This window comes from Mustela erminea, chromosome 12 (genome assembly GCF_009829155.1).
Source record: "Mustela erminea isolate mMusErm1 chromosome 12, mMusErm1.Pri, whole genome shotgun sequence".
In the NCBI taxonomy this organism is placed as follows: Eukaryota; Metazoa; Chordata; class Mammalia; order Carnivora; family Mustelidae; genus Mustela; species Mustela erminea.
Genome location: NC_045625.1, coordinates 91,244,399 through 91,268,856, shown reverse-complemented (window position 1 = coordinate 91,268,856; position 24,458 = coordinate 91,244,399). Strand labels below are relative to the sequence as shown.

Here is a 24,458-nt window from a genome sequence, read left to right as displayed (position 1 = left end):
ACGGGAACCAAGACGCCAAGGAGCCAGCGTGAGCACCACGGCACCCGCAGACCAGCTCTCCCCGCAGGCACCCGGCTCTCGACTCCGCACGCGCCCTGCCGCTGCGCGGGGCCGCCCAAGGGCAGAACACGGGGGGCATCTATTCCCTGTAGCACGGGGCGAAGAGTACGGAAGGAAGTGCTGGGGAGTCTCCCTTCGGAAGGCCGTGCGGGTCTGTACGTCTGCTGGGGCGGGCCCACGCCTTAGACCATGAAAAGCATAATAAAGAGAAACGTACTTCAATCTTTGGCGGCTCCTGAACTGTCGTCAGGACTTCGTACTCTGATTTAGACTTCTCTTTCTTTTTCTTGTGCTTTCTTGAGGCTTCATTCTGGTCAGGATCACCGCCATGGGATGCTCTGGACTAGAGAGAAAAAACACAGCAAAGTCATGAGTTTATAAGACACTCGCTACAATGTGTCCTTCCACGAACTGGAGCGAACTGGAGATACCAAGTTGCTCAGCCAGAAGGCGGCTCTGTTCAGAGCTGGGCTCCTCACCTCTGTTTTCTGAAGACGAGCACTCAGGACAGTACTTCTCAAGGAAAAGAAATCTGCTGAAAAAGCTGTCCTATCCAATTACTTTGAAACTGGCAGACTTGGTATCCCTACTTCTGGGCCGGAAGAGATCATTTTACCATCTCTTAATACCAACCCAAAGTCTTTTCATAAATCCAGGGGTGCTGGGGGCGCCTGGGTGGCTCAGAGGGTTCCGTGGCTGCCTTCGGCTCAGGTCATGATCCCAGTGTCCTGGGATCAAGTCCCACATCAGGCTCCCTGTTCAGCAGGGAGTCTGCTTCTCCCTCTCCCTCTGCGCTCCCGCTGCTTATGTGCACTTGTGAGTGCTCTTTAATAAAGTCTTTAAAAATAAAGTAAATAAAATAAACCCGGACGGGGCCATTCCTAGCAGCCTGGTGGTCCTTAAACCCAATCACACATCTGAATCCCCTGTGGAGCCTTCAAATCACACAAACGTCTGCGCCCATCCCACAGCTGCTGAATGTGACCCCACAGCTCCCACCCTCCCTCCCCGTCAGCTCAAACACACCTCGGCCTCACACCAGGATCCAGGCCAGGCCTGCGCGGTCATTCCAGCTCAAGAGCCGGCCTGTCTCCATGTCCCCCGCCAGGCCTTCTGGAGCACCCATCGCGACCAGTCTGCGCCACGCCGGTCCACCAGAGAGCAGGGCCTTTCCTCGTCGGGGGCCCTGCTTTATCCCCGGCGGGGACTGTCCCTAAGAACGTTCACCTCCTGACCTAGAGGACCTGCCCCTGACATCTTGTGAAGTGAAAAGGTCAACTCTGAAAGATGAGAGTGTAGAATGGTCTCATATGGCCTCATTTTTGTTTAAAAGAAAGAAAGAAAAAAAACTTAAAAAACAAAGCTCTCTGTGCTGATGTTCTGAGAAGCCTGAGGTAGATATATATCCTGTCATTAACGCAGGCTTCCGAGGGGCGGGCAACAAAGGGAAGTCGTCTCGGTCCTAAGTCGCTCTTTGTGGCTTACGTTCGCTATTTCAGTAATAAGAGCTCACAACACAGTTTCGGGGTGATCTGTGACACTGTGAACACACCATGAAAATCAAGAACAAAATCTAGGGGTGCCTGGGTGGCTCAGTGGGTTAAGCCGCTGCCTTCGGCTCAGGTCATGATCCCAGGGTACTGGGATCGAGCCCCGCATCGGGCTCTCTGCTCAGAGGAAAACACCATCCCGACCCTACGACCCCCGTTAAGCAGGAGACCATACCCCTGGGTTGTAAGACTACAGGCGATCTAAATTTTTATCTTAGAACTTTCCTAAAATAAACTTTCCTCACACTTATAATTAGAAAACCAATTTTAGGGGCGCCTACGTGGCTCAGTTGGTTAAAAGTCTGTCTTCAGCTCAGGTCATGATCCCAGGGCCCTGGGATCGAGCCCCGCATCAGACTCCGTGCTCAGCGGGGAGCCTGCTTCTCCCTGCTCGTGCTCTCGCTCTCTCTTAAATGTAATCTTAAAAAAAAAAAAATAAAAAGTTTATGGGAAAATAAAACAAAATCATTAAAATTAACTCTGAGAATCTGAACCGTGCATGAGGAAGCCTGGTTCAGAGAGCGAGACGGCAGCCGAGCGGCGGCCCCAGCCTGAGCCCTGCCGTGCCGCCTACGCCCACATGCCCACGGCTGGCGGCGCCACATGTGCTCAGAGAGGGTCTGGCCTGCGGCTCCCAGGTCCTTCATGCTGTTCATAAGCGGTGAGGACAGGCTCCCAGGTCTGACCTCGCTCTAACTGTCAGCAGCACACTTCCCCTCCGTCAGCACAGCTCCCGTTTGTACGGGGTGATCTGTGACACTGTGAACACACCATGAAAATCAAGAACAAAATCTAGGGGTGCCTGGGTGGCTCAATGGGTTAAGCCGCTGCCTTCGGCTCAGGTCATGATCCCAGGGTTCTGGGATCGAGTCCCGCATCGGGCTCTCTGCTCAGCAGGGAGCCTGCTTCCCTCTCTCTCTGCCTGCCTCTCTGCCTACTTGTGATCTCTGTCTCTGTGTCAAATAAATAAATAAAATCTTTAAAAAAAAAAAAAAGAACAAAATCTAGGCCAGAAAGAAAGGCTCGTGGAGAAATAAATCCAGGGACCGATGAAAATGACAGCTTAACATCTGAACTGAAATGGAAAAAGGATTCCGCGATGCTGTCTTATTACAGCTGCCATCAACCAGGAATCAGTAACCTACCCCAGGCGACCACAAAAGGTGGAATTCAGCTGTCTTGCTGGCCTCACCCTAGTAGGTAAAAGCAATTTAAATAAGAGATAAAAGACTAGGGGGCAGGAGAGCAGGACTCCATATGCCAGAGTGTGAAGTTCTGCAGCATCTCTCCTGTACTGGAAGACTCCAGAACAGGGTCACAGATGCTTTAAGAGCACGGGTGTAAAACCAACGCTGCCCCGTACTCGGAAAGCTACCACTTGTGCTCCCTGACTGCGGTTCTGCTTTTCTCAAGCTACGAGTACAACCGACTCACATTAGCGACTACAGCACAGAATGCAACACTTCGTTGGGATCTGAGAAAACAGACTACCCAGGGGCACAGAAGACCAACATAAGCCAACACGACACGTACCTTCTTAGCGGAGTGGACATGTTTCTCTTTGTAGGAAGGATCCGAAGATAAACCTTCAGGCGGTGACATACTGACGCTCCGAGGGTCTGCGGACGAAGCGCGCGTCTCTCGGTTTATCACGGAAGTAACGTTTTTAGGGGCTGCAGACCGTTCTGTAGATAACGTCTGCCGAACGACATAACCCATTGGTGTCCAAGAGAGCTCTGCTCAAAGATAACCAAAGTGCATGAGCCATCCCAACGGTAAAATAAAACTGCTTAGAAATTCTAAACACACATTATGTGAGGTCATTCCTCAGGGCATAATTAAATTCAGACTGGTGCTCCAAACATTCTCTTGGAAACTAGAGCATTTGCTAAGCTTTCTTCTGGGAACACGCATGCTGAGTTAACTTGTAGGCTGCGTGATTTTCCTAGCAACTGGCTCTTTAATTTGGAGGTGCGGGTGGGTAGACAAACCATAGTTCTGGTTAAAAAGTAACAATCCACAATTAGGTCCACATGACAAACACACAAAAATTAATAGGGCAAAGATCAAGTTTTGGCCCTACTAAGCTTGCTGTGTACCAGTAACACCCAAAGTCAAAGATCATGGTCCTCAGCTACCAGAACAAGTGGTAATTTCTTTTTCAACCTCAGGCCCAAGTACAGCCACGCTTCTCCCCAGGCAGCCCAGACAGAAGAGGGCCCGGGCCGACCCTGGGCAGCCAGGGGCGACCCTCCAGTGTACGAGATGGAACGTTTTCGTGCCAGAGCTACACACCGTTCAAGTCCCCTTTTACATGAAGGTTTCTACGAAAGCACACACATACCACATGTGAGAACGGAAAAGAACACACACTTGTGGACACATCATGAATAATTCTGTAAAAATGTCTCGTTAGGACAAGCTACTCAGAAAGATTAAAGGCAGAATAACTGAACGCGCTCTGATACGCCACCCTGGAGCAGCCCGGCCAGATCTCTAAGTACGCTCTGAGGCCCTCAAGAGCCTTCCAGGGGTCCGAGGTCAAAACCATTTCCCTGACGGGAGGAACAGGCCCTGCACCGCCCCCACGCTCCTGCTCCTGAGTGTCCAGTGGGGTTTCCAGGATGCCGCGCAACACGGGACAGTGAAACCACCGTGGCCGAGGCCGCCCTGGGCCGGCTGCAGAGTTGCACACATGACAAACGCTGCTCTCTTGGCTACGGTCTAATTTTGGAAAAGCTACTTTTCATAACAATATGCTATGTTGGGACACCGGGGTGGCTCAGTCAGTAGAGCATTTGACCCTTGACTTCCACTCAGGTCACAGTCTCGGTGTCCTGGGATCGAGCCCCATGCTGGGCTCTGTGCTTGGCAGGGAGTCTGCTTGAGATTCTCTCTCCCTGCCTCTCTCTCTCCCCACCTCTCTACAATAAGTAAATCAATCGTTAAAAAAAAAAAAAAAAAAGCCACATTAACAGGTAATGGTTTATTATTGTTACTTATAAGAGAATAATGAAGTAATTTTAAGAATTTCTCAGTTCTAACTTTGAATACTGCGACTACGAATCACTATCGTGCAAATAAACAGAAGCTCTCTGGGGCTTTTTAAAGGGTGCTGAGGGGTCCTGCACCTAGAACTATGGAACCACTGGTGCAGGCTACACGTTGGGAAACAGTCATTTCTGAGTTCATCAAATTTCTCCTTAACTGAACAAACCAGACGTTTCACGTGGAATTCATTGCCCCCACTCGGTGCCCCCCGCCCAACGATGTGGGATCTCGTGTATCACTCACAGCTTCTCTCGGTGAGACCACCTTGTCCGCACCCAGCTGTCTTAGAGAAGGCTTCAGAACAAAACCCCTTCTGAGGCCCTGGGCCTGCACAACAGTGTGCTGCTATCTTAAGGCCGCGGCAGCCCCTCTTACCTCTGGTGCAGGAGGAGGGCCCGGCCACAGCGCGGCTGGCCACGGACTCCGCTGCGCCCGTGCTTCTCACCGCCCCTTCACCCTAAAAGGCAAACCAGCATCTTCTTACCATTTCAAACTGAAAGTAATCACTTAATTTTTAAATACAGCTTCCCCTGCCATTTGTAAAATCTCCAAAATAAATGCTAATTAAAAATTCCAGGTTGCCAGGGTGTCGCAGTCTGTTGAGCCTCCGACTCCTGGTTTCAGCTCAAGTCATGATCTCAGGGCTGTGAGACTGAGCCCCACGTCGGGCACGGCATTGGGTGTGGAGCCTCCTGAGGATTCTCGCCCTCCTCCTCCTTCTGCCCATCCCATCACGCCCCCCACCCAGCTCTCAAGTTCTTAAAAAAAAAAAAAAAAAAATCCGAGATAAGTAAAAACATACCTAACATCAAATTTCACTCCTTGTAGGAGAAGCCACCCACAGTGTTCAGCTGAGCCCGCAGTGTCCCCTACTTCTCTGCCAGGGGGAGAACAGGCCCCACGGAGGGGATCAGAGCACGCGCACCACACAGCTTCCTAACTACACCACAGACAAGTTCTGCATCAGCACAAGTGTGCCCCCACCATGTGAGGCTGCAGGGCCCCTGCCTGGGGTTGGCAGGGGGGCACTGTGCACCATGCCCACGCACCGAAGTCCCAAAAAATCCCTGAGAAGGTCCACAGAGACGACAAATGTACAAAAACACGAGGCAGCAAATGAGACACGGGCGGGTGAGCACACGCAGACAGACGTCGGGGTGAGCACAGCTCTCAGGGTGAAAGGGAACGGATCCATTCAAATCTGAACGGGCTTACACTGTAAAGCTCAGAGCCTTCCAAACTTGTCCCACTTGTCTGATTCACTAAATCGGAGCCCAGATTTACTTTTTTACAAAAAGTAAAATTACTGAAACAGCTCGTTCTCTGAATACAACTTACCTGCTCATCATGGCTCACCTGTCCGAGAGCGTTACAGTAATTACACAAATCCATCAAGGGTCAGTGCAACAGGTTTTCAAAAACTACTTAATGACATGGAAAAATGCCAAAAGTCTTAAAAACGCAAACACAAAGTCCTTCATGTGCTTATCTTCAAACTGAGGGGATCCCCTCAGGCCCCACAATGCACCTTTAAAAAAAGGTTTAGGTGATTAACACGGTTTTCTCTTGAACAACTTCAGACAGAGGTGAGCCCTGAGCAACATGGGGGTTGGGGTGCTGACCCCTGGAGAGACGAAACTCCACATGGAACTTCTGACCCCCCAAAACGACTAACAGCCTACTACTGACCAGAACCCCGACCGACCACATAAAGAGCTAACACGCACAGCACACGTAACCTGCGTCACATCCTGTACCCTGACAGCACAGTAAGCTAAAGAGAACATCACTAAGAGAATGACGAGGAAGACAAAATGTTTACAGTACTACCCTGTGTTTATCAAAAACACCCATGTCTAATGCAGCTCAAACCCCTGCTGTTCAGGGTCAACTGTTTTAAAAATTTCTCATGTTCAAAGATACCCCTAAAATAGGGAGAAAAGTCTGTTCTACAAGAAAAAGTTAGAAGTCCCCGTGTAACTCAAGAGTGTGAACACATCCTCAGGCAAGGAGGCCAGACAGACCCCTCCACCCGGTGCCACGTGCCTCACTTCGTGTCCAGACAGGTGTGTAGCCGGTGACCACGACACAACAGCTCCCTGGCGGCCTGTCCTACTTCCCCAGAGGCTCACAGGCTTGGGTTAACGCACTGACCACCAGGGATGCAGACAGGCAGCCCCTCGAGCCTCAGCTACTCCACACACGCAGCCGGACCAAAGGGGTCACACGGCTGCCAAACCAGAGTCCTCTAGCCCAGCTGGCTGCCTGCCTCCCTCGTCACGGCTAAGCCACAGGGAAGCGCGGCGCGGCGCGTCAAGGTCAATGCGTGCGGGACGCGGTACCTTCTGCACAAGGCAGCCGCCCTGCCCACCGCTGGGTGTCAGTGGCCTGGCACCCAAGCGCATCCGAGGAAGCAGAGCCCCCACCATTCCGCAGACAGGTGGCTGGGGGGCCCCTCCCGCGTGTCCTCCTGCTCGCCCTCCCACCCTCTCTCGGCAGAAACCGGAGAGAAGCCACCTCAGGAACTACTAACCTCAGGACGTCTTTTCCTAGAAGCTGGAGGGACTGAAACTGCAAGACCACATGCGGAGCACGGGGTGTTTTAGAAATCGTCAAATGGCAAGCAAACCACACCGTGACTATGCTTCTGCGGAGCCGGTGATGGCACCAAGAGCGCGGTGCGGACAGAGAGCCTGGAAGAACCGGAGGCTACCCCGCACAGTCTGACACACTACTGCTGGACTGAAAGAATCCGTTTGTCTCTACTGCAAACGTGCTGTGGGAATGCAGTGCTGGGAGTGAGGGGACCACCGGGGGCGGTCTACGCAGCGGGACCGTGCCGGAGCCCGAGCCCCGTCCCCCGCAGCTAGCAGGCACCAGGAAGCGCATTCGGTGATTCTTTTAGAATCTGCTATACTAGGGCCCACCCCAGGCTGGAAAGAGTCCAAGCAGACGGTCCTCTGTGTGCACGGCAAGGCCCCCACGGCAAGACGGAACGTACGGAGAGGCACCTACCAAGGCGCGTGGGAAGAAGGAAGGAAGGGGAGAAGGGGAGAAGGGACACAGAGCGGGGGCCCCGCACGCACCTCGGCAGGCCGCACCACCTCGCGGAGAAGAGGAAGGTCGGCCGAGGCGGGGCGCAGAGGGCCCCACTTGGGCTGCTTCTGCGTCTCTGCGATCTCACTGGTCTCTGCACCCTGCAGTTCAGGGAAGTCCAACCTGGTAAACTCAAACCCGGGTCTGGAGGCAGACACACTTTTCTCAACGATTCTGGATTTCCTGTCTGTCCGTTTCTGGTAACCGTCTGTATGAACACAAACAAAAGGGGTGAAAATGTAGGTGTTGTGTGAAGACCCGTACGCACACCTCAACCGCAGGGCGGACGTCTCTCGCTGCCGACACACTGACACGGGCCTGTCCGAGGCCCTCCGCCATCTGCCAGCGATGCCACCTGCGGAGCGACGGGACGCAGCGAGGGCCGGAAGCGCCGGCTGCTGGGGTCGGGCCGCAGGCAGGAGGAAGCAAAGCACACTGCAGCTCTGAGGCGAATTCTACAGCGAACTAGCTGCGGCAGCCTGACCTAACTACCCTCCACACGCGCCGCAGGGTTCCGCAGATTTACAGCGACGCCAACGAATTTCTTCTCAGTGACACCTCTCCCGCACGTGAGAGGAACTTTGGAAGAAAGCAGGCAGAAGTCAACTTGGAACCCTGATGCGGACTGTAAGGCCATGAAGCCAGTCATTACGGTTAACTGTACAACTTTCCTTGCAAACTGCCCTGCGCCAAATGGTTTCTGAGTGAAGTCAACACAAAGAGAAAAACTTATATACCAAGTAATGTAAGTTATACATGTAAATAAAATGGCCATTCCTAGTAAGTACACTATTACAGAAGTTGTAGCTCTCTTCATAAATAAGCCATCAAACGGCACTAGTCCATACCGGCCACCCTGCAGCCACTAGCTTTCAGCCACAGCCTGGAACAGCAGTTTCCAAGGCCGGAGCAGACACGTCCCTGAGGAACTACACTGCCCCAGGCTGGCTGTTGCTCAGGATGGGATTCAAAATGCAAACTCTCTCACCTGTTAAAAAGTGTCCCAACGGGGGCGCCTGGGTGGCTCAGTGGGTTAAGCCTCTGCCTTCGGCTCAGGTCATGATCCCAGGATCCTGGGATCAAGCCCCGCACTGAGCTCTCTGCTCCATGGGGAGCCTGCTTCCTCCTCTCTCTCTGCCTGCCTCTCTGTCTACTTGTGATCCCTGTCTGTCAAATAAATAAATAAAATCTTTAAAAAAAAAAAAAAAAAAAAGTGTCCCAACAGAACACCAGAGAAGCTATTTCAGGAACAAATATCGTCAAATATAGTCCAAGGGATGTGCCTGCGATTTACTTAAGGACATGTCTCGAGGCCTGTGGGTGCCACTTACTTGCCATGTGGCTTTGAGCCAGGTCCTGCCACACTAGGGCACACCACAGAGCCCCGCCCTCCCCAACAGGCCCTTCCCTGGGCGGAGAGGTCTCCAGAATCGACCAGAGTCCAACGGCCTCCGCAGAAACAGGTGTACAAAGAACAGAGCCACTTCTGGGGCGGGCGGGGTAGGACAACAGGACATCAGACAGTATGTCTTTTTCACCTGGTTTCAAGGCCGCGTCCGCATGCGTGGATGCAGGCTGTGAACCTCTAACTGATTTTGCATCAGATGACAGAGAGCCGTCCGCCTTCTTGCTGTCAAACTTTTGCTCGTCATACGTTTTTTTCTGTGGGGAGAATTAAAAAGCCCCGTGAATTAAGCAAACCAGCACCATGAAAAAAGGCTTAAAGCAGAAAATCCCTACTAAGTATCCACAACAACTGTTTCAAAACTGGATAAAGACAAATCAGTTCCTAAATATACGAAAAAGATAAACAACACTTAACTACCACGTGAGAACCAACCAGCTCTTTCTATCTTAAACGCTACGGTACCCCCCACCAGGGCGGTAAGCGAACCTTGAACGGGGCTCTTGGGTCTTGTGGGAGAGGGTACATCTGCTCGGCTCGCGGCTTCACGGTCTGGAAAGCTCGGCAGGCGCCGGGGTGGCCGTAAGCACAGGGCGAGCCGGGCACCGGGCAGGCGCTCTGTGAACACTCGGCGGGGTAGGGAGCGTAGCCGCCCGGATGAAGAGCGGGCTCCGAAGACAGACACTGAGCAGGAAGAGTGGCAGCTCCGAAGGCCACGTCTTCAGTATAGAGCTTCTGCCTAAACAAGGAGGTAGGTTTTAGTTGAGGATTTCACATCACCAATCCAGGAGCTCTTCGTAAGAAGCACAGTTAAACCCTCGAGTGCTTCTGAGGTCGCTCGCTCTGGCACGGAGACGCCTCGGAGAGTGGAACAGAGGCTCCGGCCTCCTCCTCACCGGAGCCGCGCGCTCACTGCGGGGCTGACGCCCTCGGCAGGACGGCAGCGCGACAGGCAGCAGCGAAGCCCAGGGACGCCTCCGCAGCTCCGCACCGCCACACTGTCAGACGTCTGAGAAGCGTCCGGCAGCCACCGGGGCCCAGAGGGCCACCCAGACCACTCTCCCTGCAGAGGGGCTTTCACAGAGCCCCCGCCGCCCCATCCGACCTCCAGCCCGACCAACCTATCCTGTGCCTTCCGGCCTCGCAGCGCCAGAGCCGCGAAGGGGACACTGCGCCCGCTGGCCTGGGAGCTGCAGCGCGCCGGCCAGACGGGCGCCGTCTGTGCACACCGCCGTGCCCGTTTGCTCAAACTGCTAGGCGAGGCCAAAATATAATTTAACACTGATTTTGTGAGCAAATCTGGTATCCAGCGAGAGGCTTCAATCCTCCAGCAACGAGAGACGATACAATGGCCCGACACGGAGCAGATGAGCCGAGACACAAATGAGCTCCAGCCAATGTTTCTGGGACTTCCCAGAGCTGAACATCTTCCTGTAGAAAATCAACAGAATCCCAAAGCGTGCTGGCCCACAGAAAGGTAGGAAAACCAGAGCTGCTGACGAGGCACCCGGGCGACCCTCTCCCAGCGGGGCCGCCGGCAGGCGCATGCACAGGCAGCCCCCTCCAGTGCACAGTCCGGTCCTGTCCCGGGGCAAGGAAGGGCCTGCACTGCAGGGCAAAGGAGTCACCACCCACCCCTGAGACACCCTCACCAGAAGGTTCCCTGCATCCACGCACATGCAGTTCCTAACTGGGCGGCCTGCTGTCATGGTCTCTGAACCCGCGACATTTTACAGGAAGTTCACACCCAGGAAGACCATTCACTAAGTCCAGTAATGAACTCTTCCTAATGAAAACCCAAGAAAAACCCCGTACACTGTACCTTTCTCAGCACACCTGCCCTAGCGCTGCTCTTTGCAGAAAAGAAAACGATTTAAAGCATCGTCCTGCTCCCAGATGCGAGTCCCTGTTTCACTTTATCTGAAGCTCAGAAGATCTGAGGGTGGGGTGGGGGGCGTGAGGGGTGTCGGAGGGGGTCTGTTCTTCATGGGGGCGGCGGGCAAACAAGGGCTGAGAGCAAAACGCGGCAGAGAAGTGCTATTCCAACTCCAGACACCAGACACATGAACAGACCCATGAAGTTTAGCTAAAGGAGGAAAGGGAGGCAGGGTCCAGCGGCTGTGAAGGCTGCATCCTCCAGCGACCCTACGTCCGCGACCCCAGAGCCCTGGGCGTGCATCCTGGCTCGATGCAAAATCTAGTCTCCGACTTTGGACAAGTGCTCACTGGTCTCTCTTCCTCTGGGAAGTTGGCGTTTTGCTTTCCAAACAACGGCAGGCAGAAACGACACCCAGTAAAATCCCTCGGCAACGACTCCCAGCACCCACCGGGGCTCGCGGCAGCTTGCGTGTAAAATTCCAGTTGCCACAGACCGCAAAGCCGGACCCCAGCACCAACACGCGCCCCCCCGGCCCGCCCGCGCCTCCCTTTACAACAGCAGCTTCTCCGGCAGCTCACCCCCCCGCCTTCCCCGCTCCCACGTCCCCACTACCCCACCCCCCACCCCACCCCTCCCAACCGCTACCGGGTCTCCAGGACCATCCCCCCTGCAAGCCCCGCCACCCCGTCCTCACCCGGCATCCGCAGGGCCGGCCCTTCCGTCAGCCCGGGGAAAGCCGCGCCAGCCCGGACTCCAAAGGCTCGGCCTGGAGGACCCTCCTCCGCGTCCCTTCCTCTCCACTCACACGGAGCCCAGACCCCTCCTCGGTCTGCTCAGACTTCACATACGGACACCCCAGTGCTCGCTTCGGCAGCACATATACACATACGGACACCCCGGCCAGCTCCAGGCCTCACTCAGCCCCCAGGTGGCCCCGCCCACCAGTTCCCTGTCCCCTAATGGGCACTGGAGTCCAGGCTGTGCTGCTGGACCCCAAACGGCCCCTCTTCCCACCCCCAAGCCTGCATGCACTCAGCCAGCAACCGCCACAGCCTCTCTCCCACCAACACCACCCGGACCCCCGGAGGCCTTCCCCAGGCCGCAGGGCTCCGTGTACTTCTTCCCTAGCTTCAGTGCCTGGAACCCAGGCCGAGGCTTCAAGCGGAAAGAATCCAGGAGTGAGCGGCCCGAAAGCGCGTAAGACACGGCCAGCGGTGCCCCACCTCCTGCCCAGCACACCGGGTCCCTGCGGCCGTCCCGGGGGCTGCTTGGAGCACGGGGGCTGCTCCCACGCCCTCCAGGCTCCCTCCAGGCGCCCCCGCCGTCACGCAGGGCTCAGCCCCAGCAGCTCCTCCAGCCACACTCCGTGCAGGGCTACTAGTTCTCACAGCCGAGACTCCCTCAGCAGTGCCCAGAGCGGGCCACGGACTGCAGCAGGCTGAAGTGCTCAGCAAACACTCGTCCCCGCGGCAGTGGCAGCTCTGGGGAGCTCGAGGGGTGCAGGCCAGAGGCACAGACGCTCATTCTGCTTCGGGCACTGCCCACCTGAATGACTGACCACACGTTTCTGGCCCCACCTTCTCAGGTGTCAAGTAACACGACGCTGCCTGCCTCCTGCCCACCTCGTGGCCTAGCACAGGCACGGGAAAGGCAGGAAAGACCACGCTGCTCCCTACGGAAAAACGCACGCGGCTCTTTCCCTGCAGGGGCGAGCCTCATTCACAGGACACCCGGCTCGGGCAGACGTCTCAGCCTCCATCAGAATGGAAGAGGTCATCGGTTCTCAAATACGCATCCCCATTCTGTCCCCTTCAAAGGCTCCTGTCCTTCCTAACCCTGCCCCTCTGCTTTCACACCTCTTTTGTCCTTAACTGTTTTCTCATCAGGCAGGAATACTGTCAGCCAATCTTTTCCTAGGTTATATGTAATTAAAAGAAAAAAAATTAAAGCCAAAAAAAGAGTATAAAAAACCTAATTTTTAGGGCGCCTGAGTGGCTCAGTTGTTAAGCGACTGCCTTCAGTTCGGGTCATGACCCCGGAGTCCCGGGACTGGGATCGAGTCCCGCATCGGGCTCCCTGCTCAGCAGGGAGTCTGCTTCTCTCTCTGACCTTCTCCACTCTCATGCTCGTCAAATAAATAAATAAAATCTTTAAAAAAAAAAAAAAAAAAACACCTAATTTTTAAATTCAACAGTGCACACCCTTAAGCTTCTGATTCTTCTGGATTCATGCTACTTCCAGAACATTACTTCAGCTGTAGGAACGTTTTCCACCTTTACTTTGGCTAACTGGAATCCCACCCGAAACAAACGGCTTCGAATCCTTCTCACTGAATGAAATCTATTTTATACTTTACTTTGTGAACCACCCAAGGTAGGGAACAGCTCAGATGAGACCCATGCCAACCTTCCTCTAACAAAGGATGAAATCACAGGGGAAGAGCTGAGTGTTCCTAGCAAAGCACAGAGGCAGAATTTCAACTTGGTCAAAAAATACAACCTATACATACCAAACCACTCGATGGTTTTATTATTCATTCCAAACTCTGTCCCTGTGAATACAAGCCTAGAATCTGTAGGAAGTGTACAAACGCCACTATGCAGGCATGAAAAAGAAACATGCACGACCCCCAGCAAAGGAACACACAGACAAGGACTCTGACATCACAAAGGTGATGCCGGCCGTTAAAAATCAGGTATTCTACACAATTACATGCAGGGTTGAAGGCACAGCTTTCTAAATTCAGCTATTAATGGAAACCATTGTATAGATACCTAAAGAAGGAAACTTGAGAAGAAAAAGGGAAATCGCCAAACCAACACAAGCCTTCTTTCAATACAGATTTAGGAGAATTTTATAACCCAAGCTTCTAGACGCTGCCCAGGACATTTACAAAGAAAAGCGGTAAAAAGCAAAACTCAGCAATTCCCAACAACTTGCCACAGCAGGAGCAGCCACGGTTGCGAGCCGCACTGCAGCCCCAAGCGCGATTCCACGGTGTTACCGCCTACAGGCACAGCGCGGATTTCTCGGGGCTCGCCTTCGCCCCTTCCTCTCCGCGCCCCCAGCCACCGCATCTCCCCGGGACGCGTGACACAGTTCAGACCCCATGCACAAATGACCTGAAAACTGCACTTCCCACTAGGGAATGCAAGGCGACCTCCACACGTCCTTTGCCCAAAAGAACCGTGAGTGCGGAGAGCTGAAGTTTGTGTTTTCGGGGTTGGACGCAGTAAGTTGTGCCACTGCCTCAGGCCCTTCTTGGCTGAGGAGCAGCCTCGTTCTGAGAACGCTGGCCATGTCGGCTGCAGCCCCTCGACCCGGAATCCCCGCTCAGTCCCCGGGGAGGGCGCGACAGGAGACGGATACGTACTCAGGCCCCGGGAGCTCCGGAACACACGGGTAGTAGGCGGCCGCACAGCCGGGGAACGCGCGAGCTTCGGAAGACTCCGACCATGCCACGCCGAGCCCAGCAAATTTGGGGACAAACGGTTTCACATCGGCGGACAACTTGATGCCCTGAGGAAGAAACGGGGGTGCGGCTGACGACGTGCATCTGGATGTGAAGCAGGTGTGAGCAGAAAACCCACGGAGAGTCGCTGGGGTGCAGCGGCCGCAGAGAGGCCTGTGCCGGGAGTGTCTGCGGCTCAAACGCTTCGGCTCGCAAAAGCAAGAACCGGGCGGCGAACCACCTCCCCCGGTGCCGGTGCCGTCCAGGCCGCGCTCTGCTAACGAGCGAGGACGGGGGGCGCAGGGCGAGGGCGAGGGCGAGGGCCGGCGGGGAGACGGGACACAAAATCCGCGCCGGCCGACAGAGCTGCGACAGCCTCGGCCTGCGCGCGGTGTGTCGCGTCCCGCCGCGGTCACGGAGCACCGAGCACGGAGCACGGAGCACCGAGCACCGAGCACCGCCGGGGCAGGCCCGGCCGCTGACCCGCGGCCGCAAACAGTCCACCGCAGTGCGGAGCCTTATTTCCACGGCGGACCCGGTCCCGTCCGTCAGCGAAGCGCCAGGCGCCGGTCTGCTCAGGAGCCAAAGCCAGCCCCGCCGGGACGCCGCGGGTCACCACGCCCGGCCTGGGACCGCAGCAGCGGCTCTTCCCGCGGCCGCGGCCGCCCCGCGAGGCTGACCGCGGCGCCTTCCGGTCCGTCCGAGCGCCGGTCGCGGCGGCCGCCAGGGCTCCATCTAGCGGTGCGGCCGAGCAGGCCGAGCGGACGCCCGCGCTGCCGCCAACGTCTGCGGGAGCTCCCCGGCGCGAGGCGGCGACCCGGGGCGGGGGCGCACCCCCGGGCGCCCGGTGCTGCCCGGCTACCCGCGGCCGCCCGACGCCCCGCGCCGGCCCCGCCTGCGCCCGCCCCGGCGCCCGCCCCCCACCCCGGGGCGCCGTCCTCACCTCGCCCACGGGCTCCCGAGGCCCCTCCGACGCCATGGCGCGCGGCTCGGAGGAGGCCCGGCCCCGGAGGCCAGCAGCCGCCCCGTCGGCCGGCGGCTCGGACGCGCGGCGCTCGGACTCCCCGCTTTTCCGCCTTCCGAGCGGACGCCAGGAAGTGCGTCACAGAAACGCACCCAGGCCCGCCCCCCGACCCCTGCTTCCGGCCGGAAGTGGGCGCGCGGGCGGCCCTGGTCCCGCGTGGCGGCGGCGCCCTCCGGAAGAGGCATTGGTCGTCCCCGGACGCTGCCTGGCCGGGGGCACCCGAAGCGGAGGACGTGGACTCCAGGCCCAGGAGGCCTTGGCGCAGGGACGCGCCAGGGGCAGGAGCACTGGGCAGTGCGCAAGGACGGGAGTTCCCAGACTGCGCGGGCTGGGCGGGGGCGGCTGGGGCCCGGGAGCTAGGGGAGGGCACAGGCGCTGCCAGGCACGGCGGCCGATGCGGGCACCGCCCAGTGGCCCCCCGGGCAGCCCGCAGGTGCAGGAAACAGGCCTGAACGCGCCCGCACAGGCCTGCTGTGCTGCGGTTACCCTTGCGGGGGGCTGCCGCGGGCCTCTGCTCCCTTCACTGGGCAGCCCCCGAGTCTCCCTGGGGGCACAGGTAGGATGTGGGCGGCTGCGCAGCACCACCTGCAGCGGTTCCCGTCCTGTTCCGGAGAGCAGCGTCCGGAGGACCGCAGCCTCGGGGCTTCCATTCAGTGTCCCCCGCACGGCCAGTTAGCTCCGGAATATCCCGGCAGCAGCTAGCGGCGACTGGCAGACGCGACTCCGTGCGGAGTGGCGTTCTGCCTTGCCAAACGCTCTGCCCTTGGAGAGGGGCACTACCACGACTTGCGCAGGAGTGAAACAGAAGCAGGGTAAGTGGCTCCCCTCAAGGCCCGCAGATGGGGCAGTCCTGGGATCTGCCCCAGTCTCCGGACACTAAACTAGCAACAGAGCATGAACTGTCTCCATAAACGGTTTGTTCCGAAGTGAACTAAGTCACACCTCCCCAAACCACGAGACCTTAAACCCATTTAATCCCACTTCTTTAAATCTATTTCCTCCGGACCCAAACGGTAGAACTGAAATCCTCTATCCTTGACAGACACAAGTCAACCTTAGAAGATAAACCCCAATAACTTCAATCATAAATGCAACATACAAACTTTATTTAACAAAAGTAACAGGTTAAGTCAAACAGGCACTTATATTAAAGAGAAAAACCGACTAGAAATTTTATCTTAAACACCTTCTAGTAACCTACTTGCCGTTGCATTTAACTGGGCTCTGTTGCTGTGAAGAATACAGCTCATGCACAGGTATGGATCAACAATTTGTACATTTTTCAAGTATTCACTGAATACTACCCTTATATACACATATACATTAAATTTGAAAAAGACTTAATTGACAATCCCCAGGTAGACTTCATTTTTGTTGCTCTTTTGGAAGAGGTCGTCGAAAGAGAAGAATATGTGGTTCTGTGGAAACAAAATATATAATTTTAAAATATGGTTAATTCTCATTCATTCAACCAAAATTTGAAATTCTCAAACCAAAATAAATCTATTAACAGCTGTCACTCATCGAAATATCTGAAATAAACTTTGTTTCAAAAGTCACTGTCGGGGGCGCCTGGGTGGCTCAGTGGGTTAAGCCGCTGCCTTCGGCTCAGGTCATGATCTCAGGGTCCTGGGATCGAGTTGCGCATCGGGCTCTCTGCTCAGCGGGGAGCCTGCTTCCTCCTCTCTCTCTGCCTGCCTCTCTGCCTACTTGTGATCTCTGTCTGTCAAATAAATAAATAAAATCTTTAAAAAAAAAAAAAAAAAAAAAAAAGAAAGTCACTGTCGGGGCCCCTGAGAGGCTCAGTGAGTTAAAGCCTCTGCCTTCAGCTCAGGTCATGATCCCAGAGTTCTGGAATCGAGCCCCGAATTGGTTGGGGGTGGGGGGGGTCTTTGCTCAGCAGGGAGCCTGCTTCCCCCACTCCCTCTGCCTGCCTCTCTGCCTACTTGTGATCTGACAAATAAATAAATAAAATCCTAAAAAAAAAAAAAAGAAAAATGTCACTGTCAACCATAAACATTAGAAAACCACCTGATGGGGAAGAACATTGCCCACAGTGTTTTACCTACCCTGGGGAAAAAGAGATGTCAAGTGGAGAAGCCACTTCGAGGAAAACAGTTTCTACCTTTAGGATCTCAATTCCAGTGAAAAGGAAAGACACCTAACACCAAATTCAAAAAGCACCAAACTGTAAAAAGTGCACATCCCAGGGGCCCATTCCTGGGATCTCTTTCACTGGGTGGGAGCCCTGGGTTCTAGAGTTTTGAACTCCGGTACAGTTAGATGCCCCCAACCCCCCCCCCAAGAGTCAGTTTGTGATGCTATTGCTGCTTTTCTTTAAGAGCAGAAAACAAGCTCTGTTCCACCTAATTCGGTTTCTATATCATGCCCCCAAAATTTGCTCAAAGCATAATTGTTTAGTTAGATTAATTAAGGATACCACAAAAGCAGAATTGAACCCTGTGAATTTGAGTTTAACATTTCATATCCAGGAAACTCCGGTAAAATCCGCACAATAGAACACTCGGAAACACGCAGCAGGGTTCACTCTCTAGGTTACCTTATCTCACCTTGGTGAGGCAAATCCCAATCATCCTTTAATAGAATACTAAAGGCAAAAACAAATCATTCCAAATTGCGTTAACTTCTACTGCAGCAAAGAACTTAGGGACACTTAAAAGTGTCTTAAAGCCCTTAGTTTTTAAAGACATAGGTCACCAGAATTACTTATACTTACAGTAAAATGCTTTATCAATGGCACATTTTAAAATAAAAGAATTGACTTTTTTTTAACTCCTAATCTTTCCGCAGGTAGAATAATGCATTCCTTTCACTCGTGTGGTATTATTTCCTAGAAAGTGTAAATTCTTCCTAGAGAGGGAAGGAATCAGCCATTCAAGAAGAGTCAGACTTCCCAGGGTTGCTTTGGGAATACCACTGAATGTCAGTATTACTTAATTTTCAACAACCACAACCACTACTTCTTTGGTTTCATGGATGCTTTCCTAAATGCAACCCCTACCTGGCTCGTGAATCATGTAGTGAACCCAGCCTAGACTCTGTTGGACGCCAAGTCTCCTCCACTCCTCTTCCGACATCAGATGGGTTTTCGGGACTTGTTTGGAAAGTTCTCTGGGTAACATGACATGCCTGTTAAAAAGATATAGCCAAGTATTAGCAAATACACCTTTCCTACAAATATGGTCACTTTAGAGATGCATTTTTAGGGCATGTGACATTTGAGTTCAAAATAAAGATCTTTAAAGCAACCCTCGTTACATTACTGTTGGCATCCATCTCGAGGACGGTCTCCTACCTCTAATTCTGATTTTTTATGGCCTAATGTTCCAAACAGGAAGAATGTACAGTCCAAAAGCAGAAAGTATTTTGTTTAGAATTTGCCTCTTCTTCTCTGAGACTGCTTGCTGTCTCAATGTTCTTCAGGAATAGAATCCCCCAAATGCAAGTCAGGCTCACAGCTATCCAAAACATCCCAGCCTGCCCACAGCTAACCTCTGCTGACTTCAATCCTGGCAAATAGGATATAAGCAAAAAATACACAACTTATGGAAACTGTCTTCAAAAGGAAAGAACATGCCCAACTCTTTTTTCTAAGTCTTTCCTGATGGGTTATGAAGCCGACTAGTGTGATCAGGGAGCCAGAGAAGCCATCTAAGACCACCGAAGCCTAAAGGGAGGCTGAACCCTCACTGTAAAACTGACATCCCAGACCCATGGAGACTCCGTATAAGAGGAAAAATAATTTGTTAATTTGGGTTTCCCATTACTCAACATTCTAGACCTGTGGATGAGTTCTTGTATACTCTACAAGTTGCTTTGTGCAAATTACAAAGCAAAAAGACAAACCCAAGTGTCACGTACGTACGTGTACCTGGCAACCTTGCACAAAGGCTTTCAGTTTTCCAAGAAGTTACTGACTTCTATCCGAATGACTTCTATCCAAAACTTCATTAAGCTATTTTTAGGAAGATAAGTATTACTCTTCAATGTCAAAAACCTCAAGAATATATACAATTGTAGCTTTGTAAAATTCTAAAAGCCAAGTCCGCAGCCCTCTGAACTGCAGTGAAAAGTTCTTCATTAGTCACAATTCACAGACCCGTTTACCGTTTCCAGTCGCAGTAAACTATGCGGCCATCAAGCACGCACCCAATTTCTTGACTGCTGGAAACCTCTATCTGACAGTCCGTTGGCTGTGGCGATGAGAAATGCGCATTCTGGTCAGGTCCACTTTCTGGCTCCGAAGAAAACGGAACCCAAGCTCTGCACAGCGGCAGGATCGTAGCCGATGAGCTTCATCCGAGGCGCGAATACTGCCAATCCGAAACGGAACCCATAACCCAAACCGCGCCCTAAACGGTCAGGAGCGTAAACTCCGCTCTGCGGCCGGTGAGTCGAATACCCAGCTGGCGTTACTTACACAAAGGAGGTCCGCCTGTGTTCGCCCCAGAACTGAGCCGCGCTGTCCGCCCGAGGACACCCCGCTGTTCCTACTAGCCGCAGAGCTGCGGCTGACCTCCCACAGCACTGCGGCAGGGCGCCCACCCCCGCACAGATGAAGCCCCACAGGTAACGTCTGCCTCCCCCAAACCCAGCTACCGATCGCCAACCTGACCAAAGCCTGCTGACCGCGCCAGCGCGTACTCGCCTGTCCCCCTGAAACGCTGCTCCGGCGTCTACACCGACTCCTCCCTGGCTCAGAACCGGTCGCCTACAGCCGCACGAACGAGCCCCGTGCTCCTCCGGCTCCCGGCCCCTGCCTCGCCCGTCAGTCGTGCCGACAGGCCGCTTCACGGAGTCGGACTCCAAAGGACACGAGCTCACAGGCCCCACCTCGGCCCGCTCCGCCTCCGGCCCGGGGAGGAACCGCGCACCCGCAGCGCACCACAAAGCCAGCGGCTGCGGGGGGCGACCGGCGAGGCCGACTCACCCGGGCTGCTCGGGGACCGCAGGGCAGCGCCCCCGAGGGCGCACGGTTCCCGGAGGAGCGGCCTGGAAAAGGCTCGTGGAAGGCTTCTGCGACCGCAGTCCACACCGTCCTCGGACCACGGGACCCGGGGGCCTGCGGCGGGCCTCGCCGACGGCCGGACCCGAGGCCCAACGGGCCACACTGGGGCAGAGCCTGCGGCGCCACCGCGGCCCAGCCGCCCCGAGTCGCGCGCAGGTCCGGGCCCCCCGAGCGGGGCTGGAGCCCGCACCCCACGAGCAGCCTCGGCACCTGCTGCGTCCGCGCGGCCGCGCACCGACGCCCGCTCCTCCCCCGCCTCGCCCCGGGCGCGCGGCGCAGCCACACAAAAGCCGGGTCCCCCGCGGCCGCGCCCCCGCCCGGATCCCCCGCCTGGATCCCCCGCCCGGATCCGCCGACGCAGCCGCCCGCGACGCCGAGGCCCAGAGCCGCCCGGCCGCGCCCCGAGGCCCGCGGAGCCCCTGCCGGACGGCGGAGCGCGCGGAGCAAGAGCCGCCCCGCCGGCCCCGCAACCCCCGCCCCGCTCGGCCGCGGCGAACAAAGGGCGGGGAAGCGGAGGCCGCGGGCCCCGGCGCTCCCGGCGCTCCCGCCGCGGGCCGCCCCCCACTCGACCTCCGAGCTCCGGCCCTGACCCGGACCCCGGCCGACGCGCGGCGACCCGCCCCGCCCCGCCCCGCCCCGACCCCCGTTCCGCGGCGGAGCCCGCCCCGCCGGCCGCACTCACCGGTACTCGTAGTGCTCGTCGAAGTACTTGTCCGAGTAGTAGATCTGCTTGTGGGCCATGCTGCGGGCGGGCGGGAGCGTCGGGCCACACGACCGCCTCTGCCGGGACGACGACTCGACTGCGACCAACCGACCGCAGGCCCAACGATCCCGGTTTGAATCCGACAGCCTACCGCCGATTGGACGGAGACGTCAGCCAATTGCCTCCCGCGCAAACGGCCGGTAGGCGGGACCGGCTCCCAGCCTATCGTCACCGACCTTCCTCGGCGCCCGCTCTCAAGACTAGCCAATGAGAGAGCTGTTGCGGGGTTGCCCGAGGGAAGAAGTGGGTGATTGGCAAGACGGACGGAAAGGGGCGTGGTCAGAAGAGGGCGGAGCCCGGACGTTAAGCGCCCCAGAGAGCGTGCGCAGGGGTTTAGAACTTTCCAGGTCGGCGGGGCAGTTGGGGTGGGTGGACCGGGGGGGGGGATGAAATATCGCGAGGTTTGGAGAGGCGGGGCTGCACGCTGTGCGACCGCCCCCGCGCAGGCGCAATCTCGGCGGCCGGGAAAGGGTGTCGAGGGTGCGGGTCCTGAGACGTCGTGGGTGGGGGGCGGGAGCGGGCCCGGCTGCCTTCCGGGGCGGGTCAGAAGCGCCTGGGCGGTGTGTCCCCGCGCTCCGGCCGCGAGTGCCACGTGCAGGAGCCGGGCTGGCCGCCGGAACAGGTGCATCGGCGGGCGCGGGCCGGGAGCCCCTCACCGCAGTGTCTGGTCCCAGCCGCCGCCGCCTGCCCGGCCCCGCACCTGACCCCGCACCTGCCGGGCCCGCACCTGACCCCGCACCTACCCGCAGCCGCCGCCTGCCCGGCCCGCACCTGACCCCGCCGCCTGCCCGGCCCCGCACCTGACCCCGCACCTACCCGCAGCCGCCGCCTGCCCGGCCACGCACCTGACCCCCATCTACCTGCCGCCGCCGCTTGCTGGCCGCCCCACGCACCCACCCCGTCCTACACCTGCCGGGCCCGCCCCTGACCGCCCCCCCAGCCTACCTGCCGCCGCCACCTGCCCGGCCCCGCACTGCTTGGTGGCCAGAGTAACTGGGCGGCAGCGAAAGATGGGATAACCGTCGCGGGGGCGGTGGGAAGGGGGACCGCTGACTTTCTAGCTGAGCCTGGGAAAGGAAAGCTTCCTCGGAGACTTATTTTTACGCAGACGTATTGAGGAAAATTTCAAGTGGAAAAGTAATGTCACCTCCTAGGTGCCAGTCACAGAGCTTCGGCAGTGCATGTTTTGGCCATCTTGTTTGCTCTACTCCCCCCTTCCTTGTTCCCCAGCACATCTTCAAAGAGATCCCAAATCCAGCGTCGTTTTGCTGCGAAAGGGCACCTTAGCGTACATCGCTGCGTCGACGGCTAGGTCTCCAGAAAACTTTAGCACTATGCTATTGTTACACTTACAGTCCCTCGGGATCCTGAGCCCGTTTGCATTCAGACTTCCCTGTCTCACAGAAGCCTTTTGATGGTTAGCAAATCCACATCCAAACCCGGGCCTACACCTCGCATTTGGCCATTGTCTCTTTTATTCTTTCAAAACAGTCCCCTCCCCCTGACACACTACCCTTTAAAATAGGGATTTCTCCGAGAAGCCAGGCTTGCTGCCGGTGGAACGCCCTGCAGGCTGCATTCCGGTAATGCTGCCTTGTGTAATTTACTGTTTTTCCTTGTAATCTGTTTGTCCGAATCCAGTTAGCAAGTAAGTGGTAGATTCGGACTTGAGCCGGGCAGTGTGGCTTCAGAGTTAGGTAAGTCTTCTCCACGGCTGTGTCCTGTCGAGGACCCTACGGCAGAGGAACCTGCGTACGTGAAAGCACAAGGGACCTGGCCTATGCTGGGGATTTAGAGTGGGTTGGAAAGGAAAGTTGTGGGAAGGGAAGCCGGGAGGGTCGGTGTCATGGACGGAGAAATAGCCCCCAGAGTTGTCCGGGTCCTGATCCCTGGGCCCTGGGGATATGTTACCTTACTTGGCAAAATGGACTCCGCAGATGTGGCAAAGCCAAGGATCTGAGGTGGGGAGATGGTCCTGGATGATAGGGTGGGTCCAGCGTCATCACGAGGGTCCTTATGAGACCCTCATAAGGAGGGTCAGGGAAGCAGCTGTAACAGAAGCAGAGGTCCGAGTGCCGTGAACACAGGGGGTCCTTGATCCTAGGAAGGGAATGGGTGGGTTCTCCCCCAAGCCCCCAGAAGAAACACAGCCAGCTCTACTGCACAGTGACTTTACCCCGGTAAAGCTTAGTATTTCAGACTTCTGAGCACTGAGATGGTCAGATAATAAACCTGTGTTGTCTTCAGGCACTAAGTTTGTTGTAATTTGTAAAAACAGCAGTAGGAAGCTAAGGGGGGATCAGGCCGGACTGGGCAGGGATTCGGACTCCTTTCTGATCGGTTCGGTCATTCTGATGCGGGTGAGACTGCAGATGTTCTCAGCAAGGTCAGATGAGAGCTGACAGAGGTGACGGAGGCATCACCTTCCCGGGGGTTCCCTTTTAGGAAGACGTGGCCCTTGATAGAATGAGGGGAACTGCTCTGCCCTGCCAGTGGCCCACGACAAAAGAGGCCACTGGTAAGAATAGCCCTTCTTGGTCCATATTCAGTCACTGAGACCGGCAGTGGGCTAGGAGAGCCTTACCCCTGGGGGCAGCACTGATTCTCCCACTCCCGTGATAATCTTGCCTGTCTAGGAGGCACTTTAAGTTTGGCATAAACATTTCTTCATCGTCCCTTCTGGGCTCCCAAGTCAATCCTGTGAAGAAGGCAGGGCAGATAAAAGCAGTTCAGCTACAAAGCCCTCCTTGACCAACAGTTCCTACTGCAGACAAGTTACAGTTCTGAATGTGCCTATTGTACAAAAAGCATGTGTTCACTGGGTCAGTGGAAGAGATTTCTGACAGTCCATTCCATGTGTAAGAAGTATGAATAAGCATGTAACTTAAAATATAAGTTTCTGCTCCGCTAATATGAGCACGAGGTCATGAACTCATTTGGAACCAAGAGCACACAGAACAGAGCTCGAGTTAGAGTTCCAGAGGCTTACTCTCCTCTTGACGTTGTGCTACTAATTGTGCCCGAGGAAGAATCAGATTGTGTATGCCATTCTCAGTGAGCGTGCCCATGCTGGCCAGTTTCATGTACTTCTGTATATAATTCTTCTTTTAAAAGTTTAATTCCCACCAAACTCCTAGCACCCTTTCTAGT

At 55.7% G+C, this 24,458-nt stretch overlaps 2 protein-coding genes across 2 annotated transcripts in view; both read right to left on the bottom strand.

Moving 5' to 3' along the window:
* SECISBP2 (SECIS binding protein 2) overlaps positions 1-15,573 on the bottom strand; it is a 44,743-nt gene extending 29,170 nt beyond the window's left edge. The window contains exons 1-8 of the mRNA XM_032308573.1: positions 15,436-15,573; positions 14,415-14,560; positions 9,652-9,901; positions 9,296-9,419; positions 7,748-7,965; positions 5,037-5,118; positions 3,144-3,346; positions 278-403 (exon numbers count right to left, since the gene is read on the bottom strand). Coding sequence (XP_032164464.1) covers positions 278-403; positions 3,144-3,346; positions 5,037-5,118; positions 7,748-7,965; positions 9,296-9,419; positions 9,652-9,901; positions 14,415-14,560; positions 15,436-15,471 — 1,185 coding nt within the window. The 5' untranslated portion in view covers positions 15,472-15,573. The remainder of the gene's footprint in view (positions 1-277; positions 404-3,143; positions 3,347-5,036; positions 5,119-7,747; positions 7,966-9,295; positions 9,420-9,651; positions 9,902-14,414; positions 14,561-15,435) is intronic.
* A 1,027-nt stretch (positions 15,574-16,600) lies between these two features.
* Positions 16,601-21,389, bottom strand: CKS2 (CDC28 protein kinase regulatory subunit 2). The gene is made up of 3 exons (XM_032307249.1): positions 21,228-21,389; positions 18,539-18,666; positions 16,601-16,934 (listed from the first exon to the last, which is right to left on the bottom strand). Exons 1-3 carry the CDS (start codon positions 21,284-21,286, stop codon positions 16,882-16,884), a joined length of 240 nt encoding a protein of 79 aa, XP_032163140.1. The 5' UTR covers positions 21,287-21,389; the 3' UTR covers positions 16,601-16,881.
* Positions 21,390-24,458: the final 3,069 nt, after the last annotated feature.